Genomic DNA, 27,278 nt, shown 5'->3' with positions numbered 1-27,278 from the left:
AGCAATTGCATAGGCTAGTAAATAGCTCACTATCCTCAGTCTTCTGATCTCCTGTCAGTGTTACCCAGGGTCCCACCCAACGGGAAGTCAGATGTTGTCCACATCAGTCCCTCTCCTGGTGCATAGCACTGTGTGGTGGAGGGATAAAGGCAAAGCTAGAGGACCAAATAAAAGATTGTGTCCAACATGCTTATTTTCACATCTCTAAAATTAGGATGAAAACAGTATCCCATGTCATGAGTTTACCAAAAGGATTAAATGAGGTAGTGAATGTAAGGATTTAAGAGAGTAGCTGTCACATAGTAAGCAGTCAAGCATTTTACTTTATTTATTAAAATTGTATTTATTTGAAAGAGAGAGTGAGAGCAGGAGAGCACAAGCCAGGGGAGGGGCAGAAAAGCCAACTCCCAGCTGAGCAAGGAGCCCGACATGGGGCTCGATCCCAGGACCCTGGGATCATGACCTGAGCCTAAGGCAGATGCTTAACCAACTGAGCCACCTAGGCACCCGCATTCAAGCATTCTATATACAATATCTCATCTAATTCTCATACCAACTCCACAGAGTGGGTACTATTTTAATCACCACTTATAAATGAGAATAGTCAAGTTTCAGGATTCAGCAATTATGCAAGATCAGACAGGGAATGAAAGGGGTATAATCCAGATCTTGCTCCTGAGCCAGCATTATTAACCATTATGCCACCAAGAGACTGTTACAATGAAATACTGCAGAACTGTCCCTCTACCAATTTTGTTAAGAGTGTGCAGGCTTTAGGAAATGTGTTGGGTGATAGTCTCAGGAGAAAGCACAGAGATAGAACAGGTGAGAACTGTAGATATTTGGGGGATAGTAGGGAAGAATTTAAAGCTGCCTTTATTTGAAAGGCTGTCAGAAGGTCATGCGAAAGAGCCCATGAATTTGCTTCATATTACTGCAGAGAAAGGGGACTGGTACCAATGGATGGAAATTCTCTGGAGGAAAAACTATGGCTTAATATGAGGAAAAGCTTGCTAGCAGGCAGAGGGGTAGAGGAGGCAGGAGTTTCCTGTTGTTTGAGATATTCCAACATAGACAGGATATTTACATGGAGGGATACCCTAAAGGAGATTCAAGCATCAAATGGCACGAGATTAGACGGATGACCTTTAAGGCTCTTTTCAACACTACAATTAAAAAAAAAAAAGATATAACTTCCTTTCTTCCAATCAGTAGATCAGTTTATCGCACTCTATCTAATTTGGCCACTTCTTCCTCTGTTGCTTCCTCCTTTGTCTCAGCAAAATTCACTTAGCTTTGATCTAGACAATCCATCAGAAAAAGATCTTGTAACAACAACAACAACAATAACAACAAAAGAGTGTAAAGAGTATTGATATGTGCAAATGAAATAGATTTTCCATCTCCCATTGAATTTTCTAAATTATATTTGGTAATTGAAGCAAAAAAGTATAACATTGTGATTCTCAGTGTAGAAAAATTATATGAAATTGCAATATTTTTGTTAACCATTTTGTTATAGAGATGATGAATAAATTCTCAATTTATTGAAAAAAAAAAGAAAAAGATCTTGTGTAATTTGAAATTCTGTCCTGCTTCCCTTATACCTTTCCTTCTATTTTAAATTGCTCTTTGTTCATTGAAAATAAATAGGCCAACCAAAGTACCCTTAACTTCATCAACATAGGAATAAGTCTGGAAAAAAATTTACTTGCTTATTTTTATGCCTTACTTTATACAGAAAAATAAAATAAGGAGACCTACAAGAACATAGCAAAATAAATTATACTGGGCAAAACAGAGGAAAATAAAAAGAAGTCAAGAATGAGGCTAATTCAGAAAAAAATTATGCCATAAAAACTCTACTGCGCTTACTGGAGGTGGTTCTGATCTAATACTAGAAAGCAAGTCTGGCCAGTTGCATACAGACCAGTCCATATATACCAATTGTTCAGAAGAAATATTTTTATTGTATTGGGATAAGATAGGAATTTCTTAATAGGATCCCCATAATTAGTGGCATATGATAAATGTCGAATAGCATTCTGGAAAAAATGGTGTGTATGAGTATATCTATATAAGTCTATTATAAATATTACTGATATAAAGAATGTGTAACACACAGTTAAAAAATAAAACAATATTCTTTATTGTAATTTCCCTATAGGCAATTGATACTTGCAGAATACTTTCACTGATTTTTCTGAACTCAGATCCATAGCCAACTGTGATTGCAATTCAATTATGATTTGACAAATGGAGTTGTTTTCCAATCTGCTGTTTCCCTAATAAATTTATCACCATTAAATATGAGATTTGACATGCACATTGACTGATATTTTTGTTTACATTGATGAATAAGTGAAAAGCAAAGAAATAATTATGTATGTCAGAACTTCACCTCTTTGTCAGCGACATGGACAAGTTCTTTGCTAAGTAACAATAGTTTCTGAATTGTAGAAGAATATTTTGTCAATTTTTTGTTCTGTTAACAATGAAAAAGTTTCAGACACAACAAACTTTAAAGTTTCACCTGCATCATTAACATTTTTCTCCTTCACTTTATGTCTCAACCAGAGCCAAGCAAACTGTGGCCCTTGAGCCAAATCTAGCTGGTGGCCTGATTTTGTACAGTCTATGAGCTAAGAAAATTTTTTATATTTTTAAAGTATTGTATTAAAACAACAACAACAACAACAACAACAACAACAACAACAACAAAGGAATTTGCAACAGAGACTCTATGTGGTCCACAAAGCCAGAAGCATTTACTATCTAGCCTTTGCAGAAAAAAAATTGCTGGCCCCTATGACAATTAATGAAGAATAAATCAAGCCCTAATATGTAAGATTTGCCAATTTCCAGGATGTAAATACTTCCAGGATAGCTGATTTCAACCTATCAAAGTGACCTCACTGACTTGCGAAGAAATGTACGGTAATGCACCATTAGATGGTATTTCCATCAAAGAGAGATGAAGATGTAAATAACCTCCAGAGCATAGTGAATACTATTTAGTGATATAATTAGAAGATGAGTTTTGAATTTAATTACCTTTGTTTTTAAAATAATTGTATGTTTATATTGTTTAATTTTTAATAATGGCTGTGTTTAGCAACTGGCTTGCAAAATTCCTAAAAATTAAAAAATCAGCTTTTGCGAACCTGTATGAGTCAGGTCCAGCACACCGCCACATAATACATTTTCCAAACGTCCTCTGGGTTTGGAAGGGTTGTGATGCTCAGTTGAAAACCAGGGTATCATGCAAGGTACAAATCAGTCGAAAGGAAGAGATTACTTATATTCCTGCCTGCCAGACCTGATGTATGTTACCCATGAAATAATTTAATGAGATTTCCTTTATCTTTGCAGTATGTTGACAAGTTAGACCTTATAGACCTCACATGCCTTACGGGCCAGAATTCAACTGAAAAGAATTGTGCAAAATTCACCCTTGTTTTGCCAAAAGAGGAAGTGCAACTGAAGGTGAGTAAGGAGAAGCAATTAGTTGGAAACAAGTTGTGGTTATAAATAGCATTGGCCTCTTCACAACCCAGTGGCTGAGATAAAGAGGAATTATAAGAGGAGATGCCAAGTCTCATACTTTGTTAATATTTCTTCCCTTTTGCCAAAAACTGCAGTTTTCTAAATAGGGGTTTGAAAAGGCATGTTCCCTTGTTTAGTATACAAGCATGTTGAAACCATATACTTCTGTCCTCCAACAAAGCCAGAGATCACATCTGGTGTTTTTAAAAAGTTGTTCTTGAATTGACATTCACCGAGTTTCCAGATGAATCTGAGACATGTCCAATATGATCCATGTTGGGAACCACTGAATTAGACAAACCCACATTGCACAAATCAAGATGTATTTTGCAAGGCAATTGGCTTATAGTCTTCCGAAATACCACTGTAAGAAAAGCCAAAGGAACACTGGACACCTGTTTATGGAAGCTGGAGTATGACAACTAAATGTGATATGTGATCCTGGATTGGATTCTGTATTAGAAAAGGAAAAAAAAATGATAAAGAACATTATCGTTACAGTTAGAAAAACTCCAAAAACAACTTTGTGTTAGATATACAGTTTGTGAACTATGGTATTAATCTCATAAAACTCTAAACCCCACATGAGCAGAGGTCTGTTTGTTAAAGTCATCACTGCACACCCAGCACTTACATAGAAAAAATGTTGTTCTTGAATGGACATTCAAAGTGAGCCAATTAAAATAAACCAACAACTATAGTAATAGCATAAAGAGAACACCTTGGCATTGACTAAGATGTTGGAGTTGGTCTTGCAAGCGCTGGTCATGAACTTCACAGTACCATAGTCTCCACTTAAAGTGATGCAGTTACCTGCAGTAAGCGGCCCGGAAGCAGATGATCCTCCTTTTGACCTATTATCAGGAGGTCAGTAGTAGCCTACCACTCCATCACAGTGCCTATGTCTTTCATATCACTTTATATCATCACGGAGGCATTTTATCAGCTCACATTTTCACAAGAAGGGTGAGTACAGTACAATAAGATTGTTTTTTAAGATTTTATGTATTTTGAGAGAGGGAACAAAGAGAAAGCACAAGTGGTGGGTGGGACAGAGAGAGAGGGAGAGAGAGAGAGAGAAAGAACCTAAAGGAGATTCCAAGGTGAGCAGGGAGCCCAATGTGGGCCTCGATCCCATGACCCTGAGCCAAAAGCAAGAACTGGACGCTTAACAGACTGAGCCACCCAGGAGCCCCAGTACAATAAGATATTTTGAGAGAAAGACCCCATTCACCTAACTTTTGTTACAGACTATCGTTATAATTGTTTTATTCCATTATTTTAAAGATTTTTTTTTTTATTTATTTATGTGACAGAGAGACAGCCAGCGAGAGAGGGAACACAACAGGGGGAGTGGGAGAGGAAGAAGCAGGCTCATAGCGGAAGAGCCTGATGTGGGACTCGATCCGGATCGCCAGGATCACGCCCTGAGCCGAAGGCAGACGCTTTAACGACTGCGCTACCCAGGCGCCCCTTATTCCATTATTTTAATCTCTTACTGTGTCTAATTTATAAATTAAACTTTATCATAAGCATGTATCTATAGGAAAAAACATGGTTTATATAGTGTTCGATACTATCTGTGGTGTCAGGGCTCCACTGGAGGTCTTAGAATGTATCCCCACAGATAAGGGGGACTGCTATACTAAGAATTACTTATACTTAGGAAATCTAGGCCCCACCCCTAACCCTGGGCCCCAGAATCTTCGTTTTAAGCAAGCTTCCCAGTTGATTCTGATGCAGTGGTTAAGAACACAGCATTGGAGTCAGACACCTAGGGTTGAATTCTGGCTGCTTTATTCATTAGCTGTGTAATCATAGGCAAGTCACTTAATCTCTTTGTGCCTTGGTTTCTTCATCCAGAAGTAAGTCTTTACTCAGATGTAACCCTCTTACTGAGATCTGCCTGGACCACTTTATTAAAATTACAATCCTTGGGGAGCCTGGGTGGCGCAGTTGTTAAGCATCTGCCTTTGGCTCAGGGCGTGATCCCAGCGCTCTGGCATCGAGCCCCGCGCCAGGCTCCTCTGCTGAGAGCCTGCTTCTTCCTCTCCCACTCCCCCTGCTTGTGTTCCCTCTCTGTCAAATAAATAAAATCTTTAAAAAAAAAATTACAATCCTTTCCCGTCCCCTTACCCCTCATGACATTCCCAATGTCTTCTACACTAAGATACATTTTATTCTCCCATTTATTTCCTTCTGAAGCTATAACATTTACTCACTATTAAATTTATGATTTATTATTCTTGCTAGGCCCAACATTTCATCAGAAAAAGGATTTTTGCTTTGTTCTCTGAAGCAAACCAGTACCTGGAATACTGTCTAGTGCTTAAAGACACTCAATAAATATGTTAAATGAGCAAATCTATAAAATAAAAAATTTAAAACTTTTGCAGAGTTGCCATGAAGATTAAATCAGTTATTGTATGTGAAGTACTTAGAGCAGTAGCTGCCACGTATAACTACTTAATAAATGTTGGCTATATTAATAAGATTTAGAGCTAAGAATTGGAAATTTTTAAGGATTAACTACATTGGTCTTATGTGGTTGCCCCAAACTTAAAGCCAGTCAGTATTAAATACCAATGGGGGGATCAACTATTAATTGACATATTGCAGAAATAAGTGTCCTAACATTTACATTTTTTGGAGTTAAGTAAATCTGTATAATTTCACTCATTTAGTAAGCAAACATATTAAAGCTATATACTTCTGACAAACGAAAATATTGAAATTTCATAACACATAAACATTAATAGTTTTAAGCAAAAAGGAAAATGAATTGTTTCTTCCTTTTGATTAAAGTGCTTTAAAAATTACAACTGATTTTTTAAAACAATGTGCTTCAATAGAAAAATATGGATTTTGTCAATCTTGCTGGGTTTTGATGGCTTACACATTTTGAGACTTACAAAACAATCGTATAAAATTCTAAAGTTATTTGAAGTTAATTAAAGTATTAATGTTTACAATCGTCGATGTCTTTTCTTCTTTATCTTTTTGTCTTCCTCTTTAGACAGAGAACATAGAAAGTGGGGAAGAATGGAGAGGCTTCATTCTTACAGTAACAGAGGTAGGTAGGAAGGACATTGCTTTTGATTGATTCATTAATTCAACAAATATTTACTGGACACTGGCTATGAACCATACAGAGTGAAAGGGGTCGAAGATACAAGAATTGAAAAGGAGAGATATAAACCTTTACACTTACTCATGAAATTTATATTTTTATCAGGTGGATGGAAAGGAAGAAAGAAAATGAACGAGATAATTTAAAATTGTGATAATTGTTATGTAGAAAGTAAACAGGGCCTCATGCTAGCTAGAGAGTTACAGGTGGTCAGGGAGATCTAGTTTTTGGTCCTGTTCTTTGACACAGTGGTCCTTTATATATGTTGATATCTCTAGGTTACATAGCATCTTCTAAAATACTTTCCAATTACTTTCTTATTCATTTAATACATATTTGTAAAATGCTAAGAGATGAATTTTGTGAATACCATAAACAATGTAACAGAGAGCCCATCAAAACGAAAATTCACCTTCAAACATTTGCTTAGTGAGTCTTAAGACAAAGTGATGTTTACAAGTTCAACTCTGGCATCTTATCAGAGAAAAATAGCAAGACCAACTGCTTACAGTGAACTGTTGCAGCTGGATCTCCACCATTATTTTAAATGAAGCTATTATAGCAACTGTCTTATAAACGTGAGGGACTTTGAGAGCCAGCCCCCAAAAGAGCACCATGTTCTCTGATACTTTTAGAGAAGAAAACTTTCTATTTTTATTACAGTCAGTTAACTGCAGACTCTGTCCAAAGCTAGCTCCTAAGTGAGGCTCTGAAGTCATATGAAATACACACCGCACTTTACCGAGATGATGGATGCTGGTTCTATCAGCCAATAACAGGTAAAAGTTGGAGGTTTAGCTACTATGCAGGGAAGTCACAGGAGACTGGAAAAGGGGGCCAGTTAAAGATGTGAAAGACATGTTGACTTGTGAAGAGGAAGACACTTTTTGGGAAACTGTATCAGGGTTGTGGAAAAGCGACCTTGTGTGGCATGACACTTAGTACACTGGGATCCAAGCCCCCAAGGGTATGTGAGTAGGTATCAGGAGAACACTAAAACCACGAGAAAACCTTGGGATGCATCTTCTTGGCACGCTAATTATACTTGATGGCTTGGCAAAAAAAGTTTTTTAGTTTTTTTTTCTTTGAGGTAAGGATAAAAAGCATTGTTTTCATATTAACAAGTATATAGGTATATTCAGTATACAAAATAAAATTCATGTGAATTTCCAAGAAAAATTGTCTTAAATTTTGTGCTCGGTAAATGCTGTTTCTTACTACGTTCCCTGAACACTCCGTGTATATTCACACTATGGTGTTGTTAGGAGAACGTTACCAGAAGTTTGAGAAACACAGACTGTAGTCAAAAGAGCAGAGACTTTGCTTTTGAATTAAATAATCTGGAGGTTGGGTCCACAACTTTCTATCTGTGTGACCCTGGGTTAGTTATTTAATCTTTCTGAATCTTTTTTTTTTCCCTTTTTGTAGAGTAGGGATAACAATACCTGTATTATAGTATTGCTGTGAGGATTTGGAATAGCACAATGCTTGGGACATAATAGGCAATTAATAAGCAGATTTTTCATTAGTTTTTCCTCATTCTATTATTTTTTTCTGGATTGGTATATAAGGAAATAACTGCACTAATTATTAGTTTAGTTATCCAGAAGAATAACTTTTTTTTTTTAATTTTATTTATTTATTCGACAGAGACAGAGACAACCAGCGAGAGAGGGAACACAAGCAGGGGGAATGGGAGAGGAAGAAGCAGGCTCCCAGCAGAGGAGCCTGACGTGGGGCTCGATCCCATAACGCTGGGATCACGCCCTGAGCCGAAGGCAGACGCTTAACTGCTGTGCCACCCAGGCGCCCCTGGAAGAATAACTTTTTGATTGTATACCCTTACTATGTTTTTATTTCAAATTTCACATATATGCATATGTGTAAGATAGAAACAACAGGAATTAATAAGAACATGTAAATAGGTCATAAGAAGGTGTAAATCAAGGGTATGAATATCAGGAGGGCATAGATTGCTCAATCCAAAATACATCTCTAGAAAGGGTCAAAACGAAGTAGGGCAGTATCATAATCCTAACGTGTGAATGACTGAAGTATACACACAAATACACCAGACTATGGACCTCTGACTACCAATTCTCAGTCATCTAATGAAGAGTCCCTTTCAACTCCATGTTGTCATATGCCTGGGGGAGCTAATTCCAGGTTAGCTGTGGGAGGACATGGCACCTTGCAGGTGCTCTGGGACTTCCCTGGCAGCAAGAATTAGTGAACTCAGCATGAACGAGAGGTTTGTCATTACTCAAATTAGCTTGTAGTGCAAGCTGGGTACACTTTGCTGTGTGCCAGGCTAAAAGGAACACTTCTAGGAAGATTGGGCACCGTGCACAGGTTAAAGCTGTTTGGTTGATTTAGAGGCAGTTTTAAGACACCAAGATCCTCTATTCACGATTCTATCCATCTGTGTCAGATAACTGGAGCCCCTGAGGGCCACAGCGGTCTCCTTTTTGATAACACCAGTTAGTCATTCTGCTGTCTTTGTTTGCCTACTGCTTTCATTTGTTTCAGCTGTCAGTTCCTCTACACGTGTCCCTCCTCCCTGGGCAAGTAATTCGACTGCATGAAGTCCTAGACAGAGAGAAAAAAAGGAGGATTGAGACAGAGCGGACCCTGAGTTCAGCTATAGAAAAGGAGAAGGAATCCATTGAAGATTATGCAGACGTACTGAGCCCTATGCCAGCGTAAGTGTACCACTAACTCCGGGGATTGTTCCTAGAGTGTTAATATTAATTTCTAATTGTCAAAGAGAGTGAGCCCTTGACCTCATTAAAGTAGGGACAGTAAGTTGTCATGTGGATGAACATTAGATATCTGAGTAGATGCCACAGTTCCTCTTCTGTGTCATGATCAACAAAATGCAAAATGTAGGTTTGAACCAACCCTCTTACCACACAGGAAATCCCCTTCCACCCACACCTTTAGACCAAATATTCTTTCCAAAGCTCAAACCTAAATAAAAACTGCTATGTAGAAAGAAGGAAAAGATTTTTTTTTCACCATGCAACTCCACGATGGACTGATTTTCTGTCAGAAAATTATACTAAAGAATTTTAAATATCTGAATGTTCTTTTCAATTGTCCTGTCAGTGAGTGGTTATTGAGCTTATACTTGAGGAAGGCCCTGTGTAAAGTATATAAGGTGGTGTTGGGAAAATGAAGAGGCACAGACAGGCTGAATTCAGCAACACCTTTATTTTTTACTCTTACATTGCTGGGAAGTGTGACTAAGATTGTGAGGCCTTTCCCCCTGGAATCGTGGTCTTCTTGTTGGGGAAACTTGTCCGGTACCACCCGTGACATCAGGTTCTCATGCATAGTCTAGCTGTACCGTAACTGCTGAAACTACCTACCATCACTCTTGGCTGAAACCAGTGACATCTGATGTACTGATGTGTTAAAAGTCACAAAGACTGCTTCTTTTTCTTTTTTCCCCAATAAAACAAGTAATATATATTTATTACAGATAGATAAAAAAGAATATTAAAATTATTCCTTGTCCTACCAGTCAGAGATATTTACTGTTAACATTTCAGGGTATTGCATATCCTGCCAGATTTTTCTCTGTTGATAAAACGGACTTTTCATCGGCGACAATACTTACTATAAAAATGGGAAGTGCTTTCTTAAAAATGGTACACATAAAAATAGCACCAATGCCATTAGAAAGCCATATTACACAAGGAGTGAATTCAGACATACCCTTAAATACCAGTTATTTAAAACAGACCATATAAGAGAACCATATAAAGACATGCTTTGTGTCCCTGAAGAGAAACCACCAACAAATGTTATTTATCCAAGTATAAACTGAGATTATGAACTGGGGATACACTATTCTTATCTTAGATTTTCAGATGATACTGGTGATTACATACTTACCAACAGATAACTTTTCAGGTCTTTTTTGGTTAAAGAAAGAGGTTTGGAGGGATGAGAGAGAGAAGGCCAAAGCATAAAGTGTATTTAATAGCACAGGATTGTAATAACAGTAATTATATCATTGTAATATAATAAGAGTTGGGAATTAAGATAAGAAAAGTTAATAACTGCAGCTCTCAGAGTTATTTTCGTAGCATTTTTTCAAGTAATGATCTTCATCACTTAAAAAAAAAATCCTGTTTTTTGTCTCACCTCTATAGATGTTTTTATACAGTGTCCCGGAAAGAAGCAACTGAGATGCTTGAGAAGAACCCTTCTTTGGGAAATATGATCCTGAGACCTGGTAGTGACAGTAAAAGCTACTCTATCACTATCCGGCAGGAGACAGAGTATGTTTAATTTAAAAAGTATGGAATCGTTAAAAGCATGGTATCACTTTAAAAAGCAAAGTCGCACAAGATCAGCACCTGCTATGTATTCTGTTGGGGCTAAAAATATACACAGAAGAAGAGGGAGAGAATGTTATAGAAGCACAGCCAAGGCTAATATTTGCAGTAGGGAAAAAGAATGGGCAAATTACTTTGATCCTGGGTATAGTTCTCTTATTCATTCATTCGTTTCACGTATCTTTATTGAACAAGTATTATGGGGCCAAGAAATATTCTAGATATTGAGAATGGAGTAGTGAACACAACAACATCTCTGGTTTAAGGAGTTTACATTCTTGTAAGGCAACATGGACTGTAAATAAATACATAACTAAAAAACATATATACAGTAATTAGGCCTATGGAAAAAAAATTAAATAGGATGAGGATGATGGGAACACTCAGAGTTGATGTATAGAGGAGGATTTTCTGATTGCTATTGTTGTTTTACTATAGAGTGGTCAGGGAAGGCCTACTTCATTAGCTAACGTTTAAGCAGGGCCCTGAAGGAAGTGAGGGAACAAACCAAGCCAATATCTGGGATAAGAGCATTCCAGGCGGCAAGTGCATATCCCCAGAGGCAGGAGAAGGCTGGGTTTGTTCAAAAACAAAAAGAGGCCTCTGTGATTGCAATGCAGTGAGCAAGCAAACAGTGGTAAATGAGATTCCAGAGGTTGGGGGGGGGGGGGAGACTGATCACTCTGAGCCCTACAGGTCACTGAGGGACAAGGTTACATACTCTGAATGACACAAGGGGACACTGGACTGTGAAGAACAAAGTGACATAATCTGACTTCTATAAAAAGGACCACTTGGAGCCTCTTGTCAAAGTTAAGAATTTCCTTCTGGTAAAATGGTTTACCTTTGATAAAGTCAGTAATACATGCAAAAGTTGATTTTTCCATGTAGCTAAGGTGGCTAGATCTGCTAGGGTCCACTCCAGCTCTGAGTCTATGAAATCTTGCATTTCAATAAATAAGCACTCCAGGTTAGTTAACACTTTAACAAATGATAATGAAATTAAAATATAGGTTTTTGTTCTAAATGAAAATGTTCAATAATTATCTTTCATATAAAAGCATAACCAGAACTTTGATTCTTGAATTTGCTATTCTTCCTGGGGATAATATTCCATAAATTATTTTAGCTGTAACATATCTATCAATGAATCTATTTACCAGTCGGTCCACTATAAATATCAAAATTCTAAATATATTAAATATGAAGACGCTGATAGTGAATAAAGGCAGTAAAAAGAAAATAATTACAGTGAATCATGGTCCAACAAGCTTCATCACTTGCCAATTACTCCATATAAACAGAAACTTATCTTTATACATCAGCAGTGTGCCCTGAATAGATGACAAGAATGTTAGAGGTAGATCAGGTCCCGGTTCTATGTGTGAAGTGAGAGCTCTGTGTGTGATTGTGTGTGTGTGATTTTCCACAAAATGAATAAGTATGTCAACTTAACTTTCTTGTTGTTTCATTATTTTTTTATTATAAAGGCTGACATTTGGAGTTAATGTATTTCAACTAATATGGTAGACTATCACAGATTACTCAATTTTAATTTACTTGATTTATAATTCAATTGGCTATTTTGAAACAAATCCAAAAGAAATAAAAATTGTGACTGCCATTACATATAAGTGAGCTTAGAAGAAACCCTGGGAGAAAAGTGAACTTTTCTGTAGAATCCATCCTGGTCAAGGAGCTTGTCCTTTTTCAGGGTTTAGGAAATTGCATTAAGTATGCCTTTAAAAATTAAGAGCGTATAAAACTGAAATAAAATCTATTTCTCAAATTTTGTTTTAAAAAGAAATTTAACAGCTGGAAAGCTAAATCACATAAGAGTGATTAGCTTTTTTTCCTTCATTTTATTCTTTTCTTGGTTGGATTGAGTGTTTGATCCATTAGCGTGTGAACCCTGCATTATTATTCTGTATGAAACGAACAAAGCCCCCGAGACCTCATGACTTTTAAAGACCGCATTTTTTCTGCACAATAGCAGCCTGATCTTTTTAAGATGGTCTAAATTAGCCCAGCTTTTGCACTGCATTTTCTGTAAACGTGAGCTATCAGAAATAACAGTGTTTTCTGCTGTAGATGTGGTTTGTGACCGAACGCAATGAGTTTCTATACTTAGGATATGAATTGAACATCACAGCGTTTACTTATATCTGTACTATATTTAAGCTATATTTAAAACTCCTAAGAAAGAGTCTGGCAAAGGAATTCATGTCAAACTTGTATAATTCTAATTTTAGTAAAGTCACTCCCAGTTTGAATTCATATAGAAATTCATGCTTTTGTACAGCTGATGGTCCCAAAAACATAACATTTCATAAAATTAGTCCTCCCCCCAAAAGTTCATATTTAGAAAGCAGAGTGAGGGGAATGGCCAGATTAGCCAGTTCTAACGCTAGGGCGGCCATGTGCTTATTTAGGCTCTGGGGAATAGTTTATGGTTGGAAATGGATAAGAAAAATTTTAACTGTTGTTGCACCAATTTTCCTTATGAGCCAGATATATCTGTGATGTTAGGGATTGTTACATGTGTTAATGTCTCCAAAGAGAACTTTTAGAAGGCCTAGGTTTCATACCTTCTGTTTAACAGAAAGGGTAGCCGTTGTAGAGAGTAGTAGAATGTTAGCCTGTTAGACTGTAGAGCTTAATGTAAAGACTTGGGCAAAAAATCTAGGTGATTAGGAAGCACCTGAACACAAGCGGGTAACAACCCACAGAACCAATTCCTTCTCTTACAGGTTGTAGAAGAAATGTACAGCCGTGCAAGTCTAGGTGTGTCTGGTAAAACACTAGCTGAAAAAGACAGGCTAGTTCACAGAGCAGTGCCTGAAAGTAAAATTACCTCCATCAGCTAACAAATCAGCTGTAGGAGGGAAGATTGTAGTTCTTGGGAAGAAGCAAAAGTCAGTCAGTGCCTAATTATCAGGTGATCCTCTCTCAATGTAAAATATCCCACTTTACCCAGCCCAGTGGAGTGTGAATTCACAAGACATTGAGCTATTCTTACAACAAACTTAGTGGTTTGGCTTTGTTTTCTTAAAATTGTTATGACTACATGGCAAGTTAGTAGTATATATACCTTGGAAAGCCATTAGCCAAGGAAACCGTAGAAAATACTGACCCCAAATTAATTCCTTTGCAAAAATGTTGGTGAGAAGCTAAAAACAAGTATTTATATCACATTTAAGGTCACACACTTGTTAAAAGACAGGTTATTTCTTTTTTGAGGACATAATCAGAACACCTCAATATAGCAAATTTTATCAATCTCATTTTTTCCTCTATCTTCATTTCTTTAGAAAAACAAAACAAAATATGAAAGAAAAAGTCTAAAATGAGATTCAAAGCCTAAGCAACTTCAATGGAATTATTTTTCTACCTTACTTTCTGTTTCAGAATTTAGTCCTTTTAGTCAAAAGTTCCAAGAGACTCTTAATCTTTGCTACTTTTCCTCTCATAGCTTTGTCATGAATAATGATGATGATGATACAATAGTTGTTACTAACAACAATCATTGTCACCACTTCCAGGGTACCATTTGTGGGTGCTGTGTTGGGTGCTTGACAAGCATTTCCTTCAGGCACAGTAAAAACTGAGACTGTTTTTTCCATGTTTTACAAATGAAGCAGCTGAGCCTTGCAGAAACTACTAAGTTAAAATGATAAATTTAAAATGTAGTAAAAACAGTTATAATTTACTATGTATCTAAATGTGCAAGACACTGTACTAAGGACTTTTCAGACATTAATTCACAACAGCCCTATGAGGAACGGGATTACCATCTCCATTTTATAGATGAAGAAATAAAGCCTGAGAACTTGGACATAGAACCAGAATTTGAACCTAGATCTTTCTGGTTATAAAGATCACGCCCTTCAAGCTTTTTATCAGTCTTCCAAGGAATAATGACCACTTTTTTTCATAGGAATACAGGAATTCTAATTAGAATGGGTGAGAGTTTTCAAAAGTAACTATGTATTTATAAAAAAGTCTTCTCATGTAGGGATAAAAATAAAGCCAGAGCCAAACACCCCAAAAGAAAGTACTTGTAAGATCTTTGTCCAAAAATGTTTCCTTCACCAGTCTGCTAATGATTCTTGAAAGATCAGTAATAAAGAATACTTTTTAATTTTTTTTTTAGGAGGGGAGAGGGTTAGTTAGGTTTTATCCCATGTTTTAAAAGTAAAGTTCTAGAATAAAATTCTGGAATAAAATTATTAGCTGTTTTCCAATGATATTCAATTGAGAGACTATTTGGATAGAGTGGTAGGTGAAGAAAAAGTCCCTTCAAAAGAAGTGTAGTTCAGTCCTAGAGGAATGTGACCCAGAAATGGAGAAATGGGTAATAAAAAAAAAAGAAGGTGGGAGGCCCTGCCAACAAACTTAACCTGATAGACAGCTTTAGACCACTTCTGTAAATTGGACAGATGTTGAATTAGTTTCTCTTTCAAGCAAATGCCAGTGTAATAAATGCTTTTAACTTTTTAACTTTAGAAAGTTTTGGTCCTGACACTGTTGTCACATGAGTCAAAGGAATTCAAGGCAAACCTATGACTTCTGCTCTCAATATAAATTAATTGTAGCAAATAGCACTATAAGATGGGCTTGTAATTTTTAAAACATTCAGTTTCATAAATATTGTGTGCCTGATGCTGGAAGACAAAGGTGAATAGATTGTGCTTCTTGTTCTTGAGGAATTCTAGTCAATAAAATACCACATGTTTAGGGTGGTAATAATTTAGAGTGCTATGTGACCACAGAAGAGGAAGACATTATGGTTCACCTACTGTGCTTACATTCTCATGGATCATTTTCCATATCTCTAAGTCAGCCCTGAAGTTAGCAGATATCCAAGGTGGTCTATGAGCTAGCAGGAAGAACAGCCATTCAGGGATTTCTGATGGGAATAGAGATATGAGGTAGAGTAGAAAGTAATTTGCTTTCAGTAATTCTTTCTACTTCCCTTTTAATCTAGAGAATAAAAAAATCTGATTTGTATGTACCTACATAGGATTTTATAATGTTGCCTGCTTTGGAAATTACTGGCATTAAAAAATAATTTCTGCCTGAAAGATTTTCAGGTCTTGATTCCTTTTTTCCTGTTATCCAATCATCCTCTCAATGACTCAGGTTTTCTATATCCCTAATGTGTAACCCCTCCAAAAACGTTTTTTTTTTTATTTACCAGGGTAAGTAACAAAATAAAAAAAACTATCCCCCCCCCCCTTTTTTTTTTTTGACTAACTGTGGGAATGGGGACATAGGTTTTACCATAGAGGAGATATTTTATACTCACTTTAGTTTGATTTGATCCAATAGTATATTCAAATGGAGATTAAACCCCCCCTTTTTTTTCATTTTAGCATGCCAAGAATCAAGCACTACAAAGTGATGAGTGTAGGAAAAAACTACACTATTGAACTGGAAACACCTGTGAGTAGCTATTTCCTTGTTTTTGATGAATTTTCTCCAGCTTTTTCCCAAATCTATCTCATAGAATTCAAAGAAAGGTGGAGAAGCAGACCCCTTGCCTAGAAACATAGTGCTGGTAAAAAACAGCCATGTGCAGGAGCCCCGAAAGTGGCAGATATCCAGCGTGAGAAGTGAGATACAAGAGCATGCGGATGAGGAGGCACAGAAAATAATCTGCTAACAATTCTTTCTACTTTTGTTTCTCTGCAATCTGATTTTATCAATACGATTATTTCAGGGAGGGAAATTTTTTTTTTTTTTTTTTTTTTAGGGAGGGAAATTTTTTTTGTTAAACATCTATTTTACATCCTCCAATGATATGTATTTCAATGTGCTTATTTCTAATGGGGAAAAAATTCTGTGAATGTCTAGTCCTCTAATACCTGTCACGCAGAAGTTCAGAAATCCCCCTCATAATAGCAACATAATCATGAAGAAATGGTTTCTTCCTGGTCTGCAACCCCTCTCCCATCCCAATCAACTTACCATGGGGCTAATGATATAATATCATAATCGCTAGGTCATGTATTAGGCAGAGAGCTAAATATCGTACATAGATCACTTAATTTAATCTTCACTATTACCCTTAGGGAATGACTATTATACTAGGGAATATAGCTGCATGATCTTAGGCTGCAATGGTGGGAAGACTGGACCAGGGAAGTGATATCACATAAATGGAACTGATAAGTCTTGAAGATATTTATTTTAACATCTCTAAAATTGAACTCTTAGTGCCTCTGCCTCTCCAGGCCCATTGTGTTGATCAAATAGAGAAAGGGGCAGTATGGTTGAATTTTTAATGTTTATTTTTTTTAATTTTTATTTTTTTTAAGGATTATATTTGTCAGAGAGAGAGAGAGAAAGAGTGAGCATGTGCACAAGCAGGGGGAGTGGCAGGCAGAGGGAGCAGCAGGCTCCACTAAGGAGCCTGATATGGGGCTTGATCCCAGGACCCTGGAATCATGACCTGAGCTGAAGACAAACGCTCAACCGACTGAGCCACCCAGGCATCCCTGAATTTTTTGTTTAGACCTTCTTGGAATGCAGTAGTGGCCTTTGCCAAGAGGAGGGAAGCTGCTGATTCATACACCCCACTTCCATCTTTGCCATAAGTGCCTCCCAGAGCTTCTCAGCTCTCAAGTCCATGTCTCCTGGGGGATTTTCAAAATTTCTAATGAAGGAAACAAACAACTAGATTGCTGAAGGATAACCCAAATAACCAACTGACTGGAAGCAATGGTCAGGGAAGAAGAATGTGCCTCTATGACTGGTGAGCTGGGGCTTGTTTATCTGTAATTAGCCCGAATAGTCCCCAATGTAAGGAAAGCTAACAGTCTGGATTGTTCTTTCATCTTTCACACTCCCCTACCCTACTCCTCAACCAGGTTGCCATTTAATGAATTCTAGGGATATTCAGGTTTAACCTGATTTTACTTGTATAAAAATATTGGTTTGGGGGTGGCAACACATTTCAGCTACTCTTAGCCAAGTAAATTATCCTGTTACAGTGAGATATTAAAATGCTAAATTCTCTGGCTTTAAGGGTTCTTTGGTGTCAAACAGAAGAAACCAAATAACTAACTTAAGCAAAGGCAGATGTAAGAACATAGGAAGCACATAAAACAACTGGAAAGCTGGAAGACCTCCAGAGACTAGGAAGCAGTCACTTGCACAGCTGACCCTTGAACAACACAGGTTGGAACAGCATGGGTCCACTTACATATGGATTTTTTTTTTTTGATAAATACAGAACGGTGCTGCTAAATGTATTTTTCTTGTGATTTTCCTTAATAACATTTCCTTTCCTCTGGCTTTATTGTAAGAATACAGTATATAATATGTGTAACATACTAAATATGTGTTAATCAACTGATTATCGGTAAGACTTCTGATCAACAGTAGGCTATTAGTGTTTAATTCTGGGAGGAGTCAAAAGTTATAACATGGATTTTTGAGTGCATGGGGGTTGGCATTCCTAACCCCTGTTGCTCAAGGGTCAACCATACTAAGAACCATCTAGTTAGGAATCTGCTATCCTTCCTTGTTCCTCTACTCAAGTTCCAACCTCAGGAAGGGAGCATTTTCTGGCCTAACCTGAATCACATTCTCATGAAATAACTAGGGAAGAGCAGAGTACCCAATTCTTGTCCACCAAAATGTATCCCATGGGGAGGGGGAAATTTCACAACAGGGAATTAGATATTATAACAGAAAAAAAATGCATGGGTAGGAAACATTGGCCATTTAGTACCTCATTGAAGTGTTGACATGTTTTACTAGAGATTAGGAAATTCACAGTAATCTTCTTCTTTTTTTTTTTTTTTTTTTAAAGATTTTATTTATTTATTTATTCGATAGAGATAGAGACAGCCAGCGAGAGAGGGAACACAAGCAGGGGGAGTGGGAGAGGAAGAAGCAGGCTCATAGCGGAAGAGCCTGATGTGGGGCTCGATCCCATAACGCCGGGATCACGCCCTGAGCCGAAGGCAGACGCTTAACCGCTGTGCCACCCAGGCGCCCCCACAGTAATCTTCATTAAATTTCACGAGCTTTCTTTTACTTTCTCTTCACATGGATGACGCTGAGCCTTCTCTCACTCTCTTTGTACAGGTAACACTCCCAAACCTTTTCAGTGTCATTGATTATTTCATGAAGGAGACTCGAGGAAATTTACGACCATTTATATATTCAACTGATGTAACCCTTGGTATGTTCTTCACTTCGTTGCTGTATTAAGGAAAGCAAAACAAAACAACCCTCCCCCTGCCCTGTATATGATCTGTAATACCAACCAGGTAGGAATGTAGTTCAGCTTTTAAATTTATCTATTTGTAGTCATTTTGTCACTAACCCTGTGGCAATAAGGGAGTACCAATATATTCTGGTAGATGAGTACTGGCCCATTCTAGAGAAAGAAAAGCTGTAAGGCATGTATTATGACTACAAATTTCATCATCATTCTACTTGTATGTGTGTTTTTTTTTTTTTTAAGATTTTTAATTTATTTGACAGAGAATAAGAGAGGGAGAGAGAGAGAGAGAGAGAATGAGCACAAGCAGGGGGAGTGATAAGCAGAGGGGGAGGGAGAAGCAGGCTCCACTCTGAGCAGGAAGCCTGATGTGGAGCTCGATCCAGGACCCTGGGATCATGACCTGAGCCGAAGGCAGATGCTTAACTGACTGAGCTATCCAGGCGCCCCTGTACTTGGCTTTATCAAACAAGTTCAGAGATAAGATGAAAATCATATTCATATAGTCATGTAAACCAAACGGGACTTAAAAGTATGATCTGTCAACATCAGATGCTCTAGTCAGATTAAAATGGATGAAGATTAAGGAGAGACTATGGGAACTGGACATCAGGCAGTAGATGTCTTGAGAGAGAGGCTTATCCCACCATAAAGACAGAAGTCTGAATGTAAGATAACAAAATAAGTCCCTGTTCCTTCAGATTATGAGGTTAAACAACTTTGTTTGGCTACCTGCATCAGGGCATATCTGAAAAGTCTGATTAAATTTAAAAAGCCAGCTACTTTAAAAGCCCAAGGTTGAAAACATAGTTATGAGTCTTGTGATGCCAAATAAAGAAATTCAGAGTCTGAAGGAACTTTACAGAAATTGTCTGGTACTGTGCGTCACTCTATATAGGAATCACCTGCACACTCAGTACAGAAGACATCTCTAAGATGTGACCAATCAGCTTGTTTGAAAATTCCTAATGATGGTTGCCTCACTGGTTTCTGAGGCAGCACACTTCACTTTTGATCAGTGCTCATCTTAGAGAATTCTTCCTTAATAGTGAGTCTGAAATATTTCTTCCTTTAATTTCCAATTTCTGGCTTTGGAACAACTCAGGGTTTTAAAAAGCCCATCAAATACATAAAAGCAGCCACAATGCCCTTGTTCCCCCTTAGTCTCTGTCCTCTATAAGTTATTGGTTCTTTTAACCCTCTTATCACATTTTTGACCTTTTCTATATACTAATTTCTGAACATCTCTCTTAAAATAGAACCATAAGGGATGAAGATATTACTACAGATATGGCCAGAATAATATATTACACAGGCTTAATGCAGGAAAACACCATTTATAGAAATCTATTAACTATTACTTAATATTATTAATATAAGAAGTAACTTTATTTTTTTTTTTTTTCAGAGACCAAAGGATTTCCTGTAACACCTCTAAAATTAAAAAAAAATGTTTAGGGTGACAGTGAATCTGATATAATTTGCTTCATGTCAGTTATCTAATGCTATGTAACAAACCACCCCAAAACATGGTAGTTAAACCAACAACCATTTTATTTGCTCACGATTCTGTGCATTGGCAATTTGGATTGGATTCAGCTGGGCAGTTCTTCTGCTAGTCTCACTTGCTGTCACTTATACAACTGTAACCAGCTGATGCAGTGACCAGGGCTCTATGTTTCAAGTTGGCCTCATTCACACATCTGGTGCTGGTGGCCAGCTGGAGCTGGCTGAACCACTCTCCTCATGTACTCTCTAATACTTAAGAAGTTAGTGCAGGCTCTCTCACATGAGATCTCAGAGCCATTAAGAGGAGAAGGAAACCTCAAGTCCTTGGGCTAGAAATTGTTAATGTTAAGGATTAAATATGGCCCTGTTGGAGCTTTTAGTATAGGAGAAACTGTGAATTGAATAAATAAATCCAAGTGTGATGTGTCTTATGTACAAGGGCTATACTTCTTTCTTTTTAAAAAATTTAACTTACATGCAATAAAATTCACTCTTTTTGGTATACAGTCCAATGTTTTGACAACCACCACCAGAATCAAGATACAGAAAGTTCCATCACCTCAAAAAAAATGCCCTGATGCTCTCTCTTTGTAGTTAACCCTTCTTCTCACCACAATCCCTGGCAACTACTGATGTTTTCCATTCCTATGGTTTTACATTTTCCAAAATGTCATATAAATGCAATCACAGCATTGAAAACTTTTGAGCCTGATTATTTTCATTCGTCATAATGTCTAGATTCACACAAGTGTTCTTTTTTATTGCTGAATAGTATTTCACTGTAAGGAAGAACTAGTTTTTTTTTTTTTTTTTAAGATTTTATTTATTTATGTGACAGAGAGACAGCCAGCGAGAGGGAACACAGCAGGGGAGTGGGAGAGGAAGAAGCAGGCTCCCAGCGGAGGAGCCCGATGTCGGACTCGATCCCGGGACGCCCAACGACTGCGCTACCCAGGCGCCCCAAAGAACTAGTTTTTTTATCCATCCAACAATTAAAATGTATTCGGTTGTTTCCAGTTTTTGGCAATTACTTACTGAACTATATTAATATTCATATGCAGATTTTTGTGTAAACATAAGTCTTCATTTCACTTGGGTAAAATATCTAGGAATGAGATTATTGGGTTATATGGAAAGAGTCCATCTAACTTTATAAGAAACTGCCAAACTCTCTTCACGAGCAGTTCTACCTTTTTGCACATCTGCCATTGATACTGGAGTTTTAGTTGCATCCTCACCAGCACTTGGTAGTGTCATTAATTTTTTTTTTTTAATTTTAAGTAAACTCTACACCACACATGTGGCTTGAACTCATGACCCTGAGATCAAGAGTTGCATGCTCTACCAACTGAGCCAGCCACACACCCACTGGTATTGTTACATTTTTAAAAAAGGTCCTCTAATAAGTGTGTAGTGGTGTCTCTGTGGTTTTAATATGCATTTCCCTAATGATTAATTTGAGCATCTTTTCATGTGTTATTTGACATTCACATTTCTACTTTGGTAAATATCGGTTTAAACCTTCTGCCCACATTTTTGTTGTTTTTGTTTTCTTATGGTTGAATTTTGATAATTCTGTGCATATTCTGAATATAAGTTATTTGCCAGATATAATTTGCAAATATTGTTTTTTCATTCTTTAATAGTATCTTTTGCAAAGCATTAAGTTTTAAATTTTAATGAAGTAAAAATTATCAATTTTTTGCTTCTGTATATAGATTTTATTTTTGGTATTGTATCTGAGAACTCGTTGCCTAACCTAAGATCACAAAGATTTTTCTTCCTATGTTTTCTTCTAGAAGTGTCATAGTTTTATGTTTTACATTAGGTCTATGACCCACTTGAAATTAATTTTAAGGGCAGAATTCATTTTATTTGCATTCAGGTATATAATTGTTGAGCACCATTAGTTGAAAAAAGATAATCTTTTCTTCATTTAAATAGCCTTTGTACCTTTCTAAAAAAAAATCAATTGACTGTATTTTTGTGGATCAATTTCCACTGATATATGTTCCTACTCTTTTGCCAATACCATGCTATCTTGATTACTGTAGCTTCATAGTAGTTCTTGAAATCAGAAGATATAAATCGAACTTTGCTCTTCTTTTCAAAATTGTTTGGACCAATCTAGTTTCTCTGCCTTTCAGTATGAGTTTTAGAATCAGAATGGGACTTATAGAAAAATCCTCCAGAGTTTTGATTTGGATTTTGTTGAAGCTTTAGATGAGTTCAGGGAGCACTGGTATCTTGACAATATTATCTTCCAATTCAGGAATAATATATCCTTCCAGTTATTTAGGTTTTTCTGATTTTACAGTTCTTTAGAGTTTTCAGCATACAGATCCTGCACATGTTTTATTAGATCAATACTTAACTATTTAATTTTTTGGTGCTATTGTAAATGGTAGTTTTTAACATTTTGGATTCCAATTATTTATTGGTGATATATAGAAATACACTTTTTGTATACTGATCTTATAATTCCAAGATTCCATTTGCTAACTTTTTTTTTTAAAAAGATTTTTATTTATTTATTTGACAGAGAAAGAGATAGCCAGCGAGAGAGGGAACACAAGCAGGGGAAGTGAGAGAGGAAGAAGCAGGCTTCCCGCTGAGAGGGGAGCCCGGTGTGGGGCTCAATCCCAGGTCCCTGGGGTCATGCCCTGAGCTGAAGGCAGACGCTTAACGACTGAGCCACCCAGGCGCCCCATCCATTTGCTAGACTTCTATTCATTTCTAAAAGCTTTTTTTCTTTTTTAGATTCCTTTTAATTTTCTTTTTTTTTTTTTTTTTTTAAAGATTTTGTCAGAGAGACAGAGAGAGAGAGTGCACAAGTAGGGGGAGAGGCAAGCAGAGGGAGAAGCAGGCTCCCTGCTGAGCAAGAAGCCCAAAGTGGTACTGGACTCTATCCCAGGACCCTGGGATCATGACCTGAGTGGAAGGCAGATGCTTAAACCAACTGAGCCACCCAGGCATTCTTTGCTTCCAATTTTAAAGGACAAAATCATCTTTCACTAATAAGTATAATGTTGGCTGTAGGTTTTAAATGGATGATTTATCAGATTGAGAAAGTTTCCTTTTATTTTGTCTAGTTTTGGTATTAATGTAATGCTGCCATCAAAAAATGAGTTGGGAAGCATTCCTTCTTCTGTGGTCTGGAAAATATGTGTAGAATTGGTACTTTTTCTTACTTCAGTACTTGGTAGAATTTACCCAATGAGCCATATGGGCCTGATGATTTCTTTGCTGAAGGTTTTTAACTATGAATTCAATTTCTTTAATAGATGTAAGACAATTTGGGTTATCTATTTTTTCTTGAGTGAATTTTGGTAATTTCTTTTAATGAACTGGTTTATTTTTTTCTAAGTCCTTGAATTAGTCTTCTGGCCTAGGGCCTGGCACAGAGCGGAAGCTGATAGATATTGGTAGAATAGATAAATGAATAAGCAAGCATAACATTAGGGAAGGAGCGGGCGCCTGGGTAGCGCAGTTGTTAAGCGTCTGCCTTCGGCTCAGGGCGTGATCCTGGCATTCCGGGATCGAGTCCCACATCGGGCTCCACCGCTGGGAGCCTGCTTCTTCCTCTCCCACTCCCCCTGCTTGTGTTCCCTCTCTCTCTGGCTGTCTCTCTGTCTCATAAGTAAATAGAATCTTAAAAAAAAAAAAAAAAACAACATTAGGGAAGGAGGAAGCAACCCTCCTTCTTCCTAGAGGAAAACTGTCACTCTTAGAAATAGGAAAGGACCATTACAAATAACTAGAGCCTGGGCGACTGTATATTTACTCTGTGACAGGCACTGTGTGAAGTGCCATAATTATACGAATTGTCATAAAACAAGGATAATCATCATACTTTCCTTATAAAATTATTGGGAGAAATTAAAATGAGATGATTCATATAATCACCACCTAAGTAGTTTTCACATACGACTAGTTAAAGAAGTCAGAAACACAACTAGTAAATGAAGCTGGAATCCAAACCCATGTTTATTTCTGAAGCCTTTTTTAAAAACCTTCTCATTGGTTCACATCATATACAGATATTCATATTCTCTCTCTCCCCCCCTCCCCTCACCCTATCCTTTCCTGTTTCTGTGGGTTGGAAGTCTGGGCCTCCCTTAGCTGGGTCTTCTGCATTTTCTTTTTTTTGAGGGGGGAGGAGACAGAGAATCTTAAGCAGGATCCATGCCCAGCGCTGGCTGAGGCAAGGCTGGAACTCACAATCTGAGTGAAATTAAAGAGTTGGACGCTTAACCAACTAAGCCATCCACGTGCCCTTGGAGATTTTTTAAAATTTTAAAGCAGACAATCATCCTGATTAGATTGAACCAGTTCTGTCTGCCTTACTTTGTGGGAAAAAGTTCCAGTATCAGTTCAATTTTCAAAGCCTTTGTTATGTTGGTTTGGGTCTGTCCAATGCATGTATCAGGGACTGACCTAGGACTCAGGCAGTGGTTTATAGTTTAGTTATAAACTATATATATACATATGTATATGTGTATATATATATATACACACACACACACACACAAAATAAACTACATATATAAACTATATATACCTTACATAGTTGAGTAGTTTTTACTTCTCAAAGCCTCCGTTATCTAATATATATATATATATATATATATATATATATATATATATATATATATATTTTAAAGATTTTATTTTTATTTATTCGACAGAGATAGAGACAGCCAGCGAGAGAGGGAACACAAGCAGGGGGAGTGGGAGAGGAAGAAGCAGGCTCATAGCAGAGGAGCCTGATGTGGGGCTCGATCCATAACGCGGGGATCACGCCCTGAGCCGAAGGCAGACGCTTAACCGCTGTGCCACCCAGGTGCCCCTGTTTTATATGTTTTGTGCATGCACAGCTTGGGGGTCACTTCATACACAGAACTAGGGGATGCTTTTTCAGTTCTCTCATCTCTCCAGGATTTCCCCCACTCTCCTGCTACCAAGGGTCCTTTTTCCTGGTCTTCTACAGATGGGGCTTCTTAAGAGTTTTAGCCACCTGTGCCACCACATAGTTCTGTGGAGACTGGGACTGCCCTTGGGGAAAAGACATATTAAAAGAAGTGAAAGAAAAAACTAACAGGAATTCCAACCTTTCTCTCTGGTAACCCCCACCCACCCTGTCCACTCATTCTTTAGGCCACAGGGTCTACTTTTCCCAGTATCTCTGGCCAGGATGAGCTTTCTTTGGGGGTGGCAGGTGCTTATATTGAGCTCTGTTGCCTACAGTGCAGTGCCTTGAGATGGAGCCATCCTCAGAGCAGGGTCAGAAGAGAGGGGGAAAAAAAAAGAGTGTAAAGAAATAACCAAAAATGGGCTGTTCATGTAAAATGTCAATGCTTTTAGAAACAGACAACCAGATTGGTGGCTGAACTGGTGGCTGAACTGGTTCAGTTTGCTTTCTGATCAGAAACAAATTACTCAACCTCTCCGCATTTCATATTCCCTTATTAAAAGAGGGAGGGAGCGACATATGAACAGACAGAATTAGATGATCACATGGAGAGAGACTGCAAATAATCAGACTATCTTCTGTAGAGTAATGTATTTTCTTTGAAAAGCAGAAAGATGATGGAAGAGTAAAATGACAGTGGAGAAAGGACCTAAAAACAAAACAAAACAAACTACAAAAACACCAAAATCCATCTTAAACCCAGTGTTAAGCTTCAAGGGAACTTTGGGGAACCCTACAATTGTTTTAGGGAGTTTGGACTCCATAGCTGATTGGCGCACAGTGGAGATGCGGGAGTCCTTAGCTTTAATTTGCCTTAAGAAATGGAAGTTGTAGAGCACCTAAGGGTTAAAATCTGGAGACTTGGAGAAAATTAAAGTGTTTCCAAAAATATACTATCAAAAAGAAAGTGAGAATTTTTCTTTGATCCTTAACATTAACCCATGTCAACATTCAGCTTTTTGACACCAAAAGGAAAAGCAATGACAGAACCAAAACAATCAAAGATAACTTCCTCAGTTTATTTTTCCCAACTTCAGAAATCAACAGTTTAAATAAAAGCCACTTTTGTGGCACCTGGCTGGCTCAGTCAGTAAAGCATGCGACTCTTAATCTTGGGGTTGTGAGTTCAAGCCCCACACTGGGTGTAGAGAGTACTTAAAAATAAAATCTTAAAACAAAACAAAACTAAAAACCACTTTAAAATATGGTAGGGTAGGTAACTGATATTAAGCTAGTCAGGAAGAATAAAAATATTCCCCAGGGGCCCCTGGGTGACTCAGTCGTTAAGCGTCTGCCTTCGGCTCAGGGCGTGATCCCGGCGTTTTGGGATCGAGCCCCATGTCAGGCTCCTATGCTGGGAGCCTGCTTCTTCCTCTCCCACTCCCCCTGCCTGTGTTCCCTCTCTCGCTGGCTGTCTCTCTCTGTCAAATAAATAAATAAAATCTAAAAAAAAAAAAAAAATTCCCTAGAGAAAAATTTATTAGGAGCCAAATCACAAGTCACGGATAAAATAAAAATTAAAAAAGCATATGAATATTC

At 37.5% G+C, this 27,278-nt stretch overlaps 1 protein-coding gene across 5 annotated transcripts in view; it reads left to right on the top strand.

Annotated features, from left to right (window-relative positions):
* The window catches only part of STAP1 (signal transducing adaptor family member 1), a 44,928-nt gene that overhangs the window by 11,465 nt on the left and 6,185 nt on the right, over positions 1-27,278 (top strand). Inside the window, exons 3-9 of one of the 5 annotated variants that reach the window (XR_006775200.2) lie at positions 3,373-3,486; positions 6,563-6,619; positions 9,206-9,378; positions 10,837-10,965; positions 16,398-16,467; positions 19,120-19,304; positions 20,667-22,379. Coding sequence is in view for 4 of the 5 variants with exons in the window: in XM_045771502.2 (XP_045627458.1) it covers positions 3,373-3,486; positions 6,563-6,619; positions 9,206-9,378; positions 10,837-10,965; positions 16,398-16,467; positions 19,120-19,216; positions 20,667-20,716 (690 nt within the window). In the remaining variant the exon portion in view is untranslated. Of the gene's footprint in view, positions 1-3,372; positions 3,487-6,562; positions 6,620-9,205; positions 9,379-10,836; positions 10,966-16,397; positions 16,468-19,119; positions 19,305-20,666; positions 22,380-27,278 lie in introns of those variants that run through there. The other 4 variants (XM_045771502.2, XM_045771499.2, XM_045771500.2 and 1 more) reach the window with 4 other exon arrangements.

The sequence above is a fragment of the Ursus americanus genome, chromosome 8 (genome assembly GCF_024610735.1).
Source record: "Ursus americanus isolate L20-20 chromosome 8, mUrsAme1.1.p, whole genome shotgun sequence".
Classification (NCBI taxonomy): domain Eukaryota; kingdom Metazoa; phylum Chordata; class Mammalia; order Carnivora; family Ursidae; genus Ursus; species Ursus americanus.
Note: the sequence above shows the minus strand (reverse complement) of the source record. Positions and strands in the feature narration are given on the sequence as shown.